This window comes from Azolla caroliniana, unplaced genomic scaffold, assembly GCF_043228905.1.
Source record: "Azolla caroliniana isolate FFs.n. ecotype wild unplaced genomic scaffold, voAzoCaro1.0.p SCAF_20, whole genome shotgun sequence".
NCBI classification, from domain to species: domain Eukaryota; kingdom Viridiplantae; phylum Streptophyta; class Polypodiopsida; order Salviniales; family Salviniaceae; genus Azolla; species Azolla caroliniana.
Window position 1 is genome coordinate 15,136,184 of NW_028230455.1, and position 6,910 is coordinate 15,143,093.

The following is a 6,910-nucleotide window of genomic DNA, read 5'->3' on the forward strand; positions in this document are numbered from 1 at the left end:
GACCTAGTCAAAGGGTAGGCTTGGAGTGAATGTTGACATCGAGGCTAAACCTTCAATCGAAGGCTCGAGTCGAACTCAACGCCAACCTTGTTGCTGGCCGCCACGCAATCGTCGCCTGACGCCAGCTGCTGCCGTCTACTACCGTCAAGTCTGACGCCGCGTCTTCTTCATCACCGTTCATTATGGTACGGTTGTTGTTTGCTGCAATAACTTCCGAACCCCGACTACAGCCACGTCATATCGCCACGTGGATGGTCCACTTTACACGTTACTCGATTACATTTCCCCCTCCTAAACTTTTATAATTTCCCCTTTTTACCCTTTTGAGCAAACCTAGACTGTCACTAAAGAAGAGAGCCAAATGACGACGACATAGACTTTTAATTCCCCGAAATACCCTTCTTCCCTCCAATGACCTAAACCTAATGTATCTTATTATACATAAACTTAAACTCAAACCAGATTCCTCACACACCCTCTTTCAATTGAACCCACCTAAACATATATACTTATTTAAACGTCAACATAAACATAAACACACCTATGCACGTTTGTTAACGTATTATAAATATGGATAACTAACATATTCTGCTTCATTACACGTGAACTTGAATACACACTCACACATATAGTCACAAATATCCAAATAAATATACATAAACATAATTAAAAAATTTATCCCTCACTATTTCAATTCTTCATACGCACACAACCATACACAAAAGAATTATTAAAAGAAGTTTCAAAGACCAAAGGTGTCAGCACGACAACAATCCCATCCTCTCTAGTCAAAGTACCTCCAATTCCTTGTGGATCCTTGAACACACATGTTCCTCATCACCACATTGCATGTTCTCGATTCACAACTCTCACCACTAACATTCATGAACATGGAAAGCCACCGCAAGTACTACCTGCGAAAATTATTTTCAAGTTTTTGGTCCCATGGGGTGTCACATTCGACCCTCCGGGACTTTTTTCCCAAACCATTCACCTCTCCGCCAAAATATGGACCTAATTAAACTAAAATGATAAAAAGATTAAAAACGACATAAACATATCAACATCTGAAATACAATAAAGAATTAAAAAATAGTAAAATAATAAATGCCTACTATCTTTGCTTGTCCGAGCCTATCGGGCTCATGAAAGAACTCAATTGATTTATTGACCGGTGTATATTGAATCATCAGTATTGGTGCCAAATGTCATTGGGTATCATGACTTACTAACCATTTTCTTTGTGTTATACCAATGACTTTACCTACAATTCGGAATAAATGGGTACTCTGGTATTTATTCCAAACTAGTTTTGCAAAGTTACAATTTAAGTCCACATCTACTGTATAAATTCCCACTCAAATTTTCCTATGTAATCGTCTACTGGATTCTGCAACTTCTTAATCTCCTTCCGCCCACCATTCCTGAATCCTCACTCCTTGCCTCAAAAGTCAAATGGGACACCTGTCTGTCGGAGCTCCAGTTGCCCTCTGCTGCGTATGGATCTCATTAAGCTTTTCCATTCATCACATCTTCGTGTTTTGTCCATCCAACCTCATAGCTATTTCAGCTATGGCGTCCTGCACTACCTCTACTTATAGTCCATCCATCGTCTTCCCCATTCTTCTCTTACTTCCTTGTCTCACTCTCCTTGGCATTCGTCTTTGCACCGCCCAATCGCCTGCTGGTACGTACTACTTCCAAACATCATCAGAAAGAACCAGAATCTAGATTTTGCTCCTCAGTACATAATTATTCCATTACATTTCTGTACCTCACTGTTAATATGATGTTCTATTTTTTATGTAGGGTTCCTCAGCATAGACTGTGGATCATCCCAAACCACAAACTATGTTGATGCGTTAGGCATTGAATGGACACCGGACGCCGCAATTTGGCCGGACATCAGCAGATGGTCTTTGACTTCAGATATAACACCCCCAACTGGAGACACTAGCGGCGGTGCAAAGTATCAGACCCTGCGCTACTTCCCGCCTGCTAATAAATCGATGCTGTATCAAACCAAGTTTTGCTACACATTGCCTGCCATGGGCAATGTCTACTACCTGATCCGAGCTACATTCTGGTATGGCACATCGGCCACGACAACATTGTACGGCACGCGCGTACCGGGCGTCATAAGATTCAGTGTGATGGTAGACACATACACAGGAGCACAGATTGCCATTACTCTACCACAAACCTCCCCACGGACAGAGGAGATGTACATTCGGGCACAGAACGGGAGCTCATCTGTGTCGGTGTGTTTTTCGGCGGCGTCTGACAATAGTGACAGCCCGTTCATAAACGCATTGGAGTTACGACCTCTTCCATCGAAGATGACCTCGGTCTCTATGATAAACAATACAAACACTGCCCTCCGCACTACAGCTCGATTGGACTTTGGCGTCTCTGAGACCGGCCTGTCCATCATAAGGTAAATCTCGTGCCGAAAGAATCTGTGCCTCAAGGAGGAACTAATTAGAGGCCATGTCTTGCAATAGGTGGCCCATGGTTGCATGCAGTATTTTGTGTTTTTCACTTACTGAAGCATTAAACCGCTATTAGGTATCCAGATGATTCCCTAGACAGATTGTGGGCAAGCGATACGACGGAGCCTACAATCCGGACAAGTGTGCCTGTGATCGTGGCAGGGCTTGTCGATTTCCCACCCGTTTCAGTGGTGCAAACGAGTTATGTGGCCACCAGCAACGCTGGCTTTTACTGGAACCTGACAAATAATCTGGCTGGTACCTCCAACCAGTATTATGTGGCATTGTACTTCGCCGAGGTTGACTCGCGTGTGAATGCCTCGGGACTACGGGTGTTCGATGTCTGGATCAACGGGAAGTTGTTTTACGCGGGCATTGACGTCTATAAAGGGGTGCGTCTCTATGCTGTCTCGGAGTTTTACACTGTCAGTCCTGTAGGGCCCTACTCTGACTACATTCTCATCAATGTGACATCCACATCGTCTTCCGTCTTTCCCCCTTTCATCGCAGCGGCTGAGGTCCTCCAACTGTTTGAAAATCCCATAGTCCCTCCCACTTCATCCATTGACAGTAAGCTACTGTTTGATCGAAACATCGGAACTTAAAATTTGAACGCGAACAGTAAACCAATACATCACTTCCCATTGTACTAACATGTACTGATTGTATCGTTATTTGTTAACAGTCCTGGGGGTTCAAGGTATAACTACTGCGTTATCCAGCAACTTGAGTAGATTCACGGGGGACCCATGTTTGCCTGCGGAATACAAATATCCATGGCTCAATTGTACTGCCAAAGGCGTTCTCCCTACTCGAGTAACTTCTATGTGGGTTGATATACGTTGAATACTGAATGTTTATCGTATCTATTTTTCTTCTTATTTTTCCTCAATTGTGGCCAACTATGTGGAAATTTCAATCAATGATTCGTATCTGATATGCCTCTAAATTATAGATCTTTGTCTAACTGGAACCTTGTGGGAAGTATACCAAGCAGCATCAACAATCTTGATCAAGCTGTGCAAATGTAAGGTTGCATCCTTTTAAGATTCTTGTTGTTAAGTATGCCAAGGATCGAATGGTAGGTTTTCTTATTGGCGTACATGATAAACTGAGAAATCACTGTAACTCAAAGATATTACCCAATGCAATGCTTACCCATTTTTGATACAGCTCTTTGGATGGTAATGCATTGGAAGGGCTTATCCCGGTGGATCTGAGCAACTTGAAGAATCTCGAAACCTTGTAAGTGACCGCTCCATTTGCCCATTTATGTTCTCGTTCATGTACTAGTTGAAATTGATGGTAACTTAGAGCTCATTTAGCAATAATGATGACAACAATAAACGTGTGCTCCTCTCTAACCCTTCATACTGTAAATGCAAGGAGCAATGATATGCGAGGTAGAATGATCCTTATTGTTTTACCGTCGGGTTTGTCTGCAGGAACCTGAGCTATAATAAGTTGAGTGGAGGCATCCCTGATTCACTTGCGACATTGCCCAAATTGACATATCTGTGAGGGCCAAATGTTTCTTATTATTTGTTATCGATATTCTTGGATTTCTATTGCTTACGAGTCAGCGTTATTATTAAATTCTTTTGCCATGTGCATCATTGAAGGGACTTACGATACAATAATTTGAGCGGTGAGATTCCTCAGCTACTGAAACAGAAGGCCGACAATGGCCAGATCACATTCAGGTACGTATGGTTGCTCTTTTGCCTTACACAAAATAAATTACCTGCATTTCATCAATCCATTAAAGAGTTTATGTACAAAAACTTAATTTGGCAATGGGCTCAATTTTTTGTGCAATTAAAACACAAGGTAATTGTAAAAGCTCCTAGTACCTGAAAGGAAGCTAAAGTGAATTGATTATGGTCTCCTAATTTTATAGATATGAGGGAAACAACCTTCTAATCCTTCCCAGCAACAAAACAGAGTCGGCAACGAAACAAAGTCGGCTTCCGTTGATTCTTGGAGTGGTTGTCGGTGCAGTAGTTCTTTGTGTCGCAATTGTGTGCATACTGTGTATAATGTTCAGAAAAAGAAAACCACATGCAATTCCTACTTCCAACAATGAATTGGCTGTTCAGAATAAACCAAATCCTTCTCAAAATCATGTAAATCAAGCATATCAACCGCATGCCGCCGCCGTTGCGACCTCCACAACTGAAGCTGATCGTCATGGTCAGAATCAAGAAAACCTTTCTCCCTCTTTCCTTTTGAGTTCTTAAAATCACTTGCAACCAGTTTTAGGCAATCTTTTTATACAGTCTCTATGGCACCTGATTGATTCGTCTTCTCCCCTCAAAGTTAGAAACAATTGATAATTTCTTTGTACTAAAATTGATATTAGCAAAACAATTTATACAGTTGTGAGCCGCACAAGAGTAGTTGAAGCTACAAATGCAGCCCGCCTGTTCACGTTTGAAGAAATGATCAGAGCCACCAACAATTTCTCAACAGAGATCGGCAGAGGTGGTTTCGGAATCGTGTTTAAGGGAAGTCTTGGAGAGGGTAAATTCGTGGCTGTCAAAGTATTATCAGATGCATCACAACAAGGCCCACATGAATTCTTGAATGAGGTACTATAATAATTTCATATTGCCCTCATAAAAAAGACAAAGATTGATGAACCATTAATTTGGCACAAAATGATGATTATCTAGTTGAATCCCTCTTCCTCTTCATTCTAATTGTCAATAATAATTCATTTGGCCACTTTAATGGCGATTTAAATATAGGTAGCTCTTCTATCACGAGTACATCACAAGAAGCTTGTGCGATTACTGGGATATTGCACTGAGGAAAGGCTAGTGCTAGTTTATGAATTTATGCCAAATGGATCATTATTTGATCGCCTCTTTAGTAAGACTTATTTATCTTCTCTTATGTTGTCTATGTTGGTAACACAATCTGTTGAATTTGCTCAATAAATGTTTTATTTCATTAAATTTCATGTTAATACGAAGTTTCAAGATGATATAGACTAAACTATCCTTAATTCCTTCTTCAAAAGTCTCTAAAACACAAAAAGGAAACACATCATTAGCACCGGCATCTACTCCTTTGACATGGACTCAAAGATTACAAATTTTGTTGGATGCAGCCAGAGGTGATAGATATTGGATTCCTTTCAATTAACATACATACATACATATATGTATTATACTATGTTATTATATGCTAATTCTACTTAGCCGTAATTTGTCACAAATGATTATAGGCCTTGCATACTTACACCACAGTTGTGACCCAAAAATCATTCACATGGATGTCAAGAGTAGCAACATTCTAATGACTGAAAATTTGGAAGGGAAAATGTCGGATTTCGGAATATCACGGTTACATTCTAGCGATGGAGGGATTCAAGTGACAACAAAGCTAGTGGGGAGTAGGGGATATGTGGATCCAGAGTATGTATTACAATCTTAACATTATATAAAACGAAGAAATCCTTTTGAAGAAATAATTTGAGATTACTTTAAATTATGTCTTACATGTCCCCCATGTATCATTGCAGCCTACCTTTATGTAACGTTTTGTTTTCCATGTTTACTGGATGATATCACTGAATCTAGGCTTGCGTCCACTCTAATATTGTCGGAAAAGGTTGATATATTCAGCTTTGGAGTAGTTCTTTTTGAAGCTCTATGTGGCAAACCTCCTCTAGTAAGAGATCGGGGACGTGCAAACCATAGAATTCACATAGTAGATTGGGTATAGATGATCAACTTTGATATCAATATTATCAAATAAGATGCCAAATTTTAAGTCAATCTTAGTTTTCCTTAAAGCACATAATTTATACTTTTGCAGGCAAGACCTTACTATGAAAAAGGAGCAATAGAGGAGATTGTAGACCACGAAATTGGAAGTAACTATAATGTCTCATCTATATGGAAAGTGGCAGAGATTGGGATGGCGTGTGCTCAATATGAGGGTAGAAAACGGCCAACAATGGATGAAGTTTGCAATGAGCTTACTGAAGCATTGAGGTTAGAGATTAGTTCTAATGTAATCTCACCTACAACTACAGGAGAATGTTTCCCCTTGACCAACGTGAGTGTGAGATGATCAAGAATAAATGCCAACATCTCATCTATGGTGTGTTTTCTTTATATTTAAGTTGATGCACAATGTACTTTAGAAGTTGCCAATCATTGCCACGTTGTATTATTTTCATTGGAGTCATTTGAACATCAAACTATTGTTTTTATTCATTCAGTTATTTTTGTTTCCCCTTTTACCCTTTTGAAGAAACCTAGACTCAAGTCTCACACTAAAGAAGGTAATCCACATGACGACATACAGTTTTAATTTCCCCAAATACCCTTCTTCCCTCCAATGACCTAAACCCATGTATCTTATTATACATAAACTCAAATTCAAACCCGACTTTACCACATTGA

The 6,910-nt window shown here is 40.1% G+C and overlaps 1 protein-coding gene across 1 annotated transcript; it reads left to right on the top strand.

Annotated features, from left to right (window-relative positions):
- Positions 1-1,514: 1,514 nt before the first annotated feature.
- On the top strand, positions 1,515-6,661 carry LOC147851209 (receptor-like protein kinase At5g59670). The gene is made up of 15 exons (XM_087335576.1): positions 1,515-1,687; positions 1,810-2,437; positions 2,569-3,062; positions 3,178-3,319; positions 3,448-3,519; positions 3,666-3,737; positions 3,938-4,009; positions 4,115-4,195; positions 4,393-4,685; positions 4,872-5,083; positions 5,243-5,366; positions 5,518-5,613; positions 5,725-5,914; positions 6,080-6,218; positions 6,318-6,661. The coding sequence occupies exons 1-15, from the start codon at positions 1,573-1,575 to the stop codon at positions 6,573-6,575; spliced, it is 2,988 nt and encodes a 995-aa protein (XP_087191702.1). The 5' UTR covers positions 1,515-1,572; the 3' UTR covers positions 6,576-6,661.
- Positions 6,662-6,910: the final 249 nt, after the last annotated feature.

Bases quoted from the DNA above. Each gene is read 5' to 3' on its own strand.
- LOC147851209 (XM_087335576.1), top strand. From the start codon at position 1,573: ATGGCGTCCTGCACTACCTCTACTTATAGTCCATCCATCGTCTTCCCC. The intron at 3,063-3,177 runs GTAAGCTACTGT...ATTTGTTAACAG, and splicing joins TCCCACTTCATCCATTGACA to TCCTGGGGGTTCAAGGTATA. The intron at 5,367-5,517 runs GTAAGACTTATT...CTTCTTCAAAAG, and splicing joins ATTATTTGATCGCCTCTTTA to TCTCTAAAACACAAAAAGGA.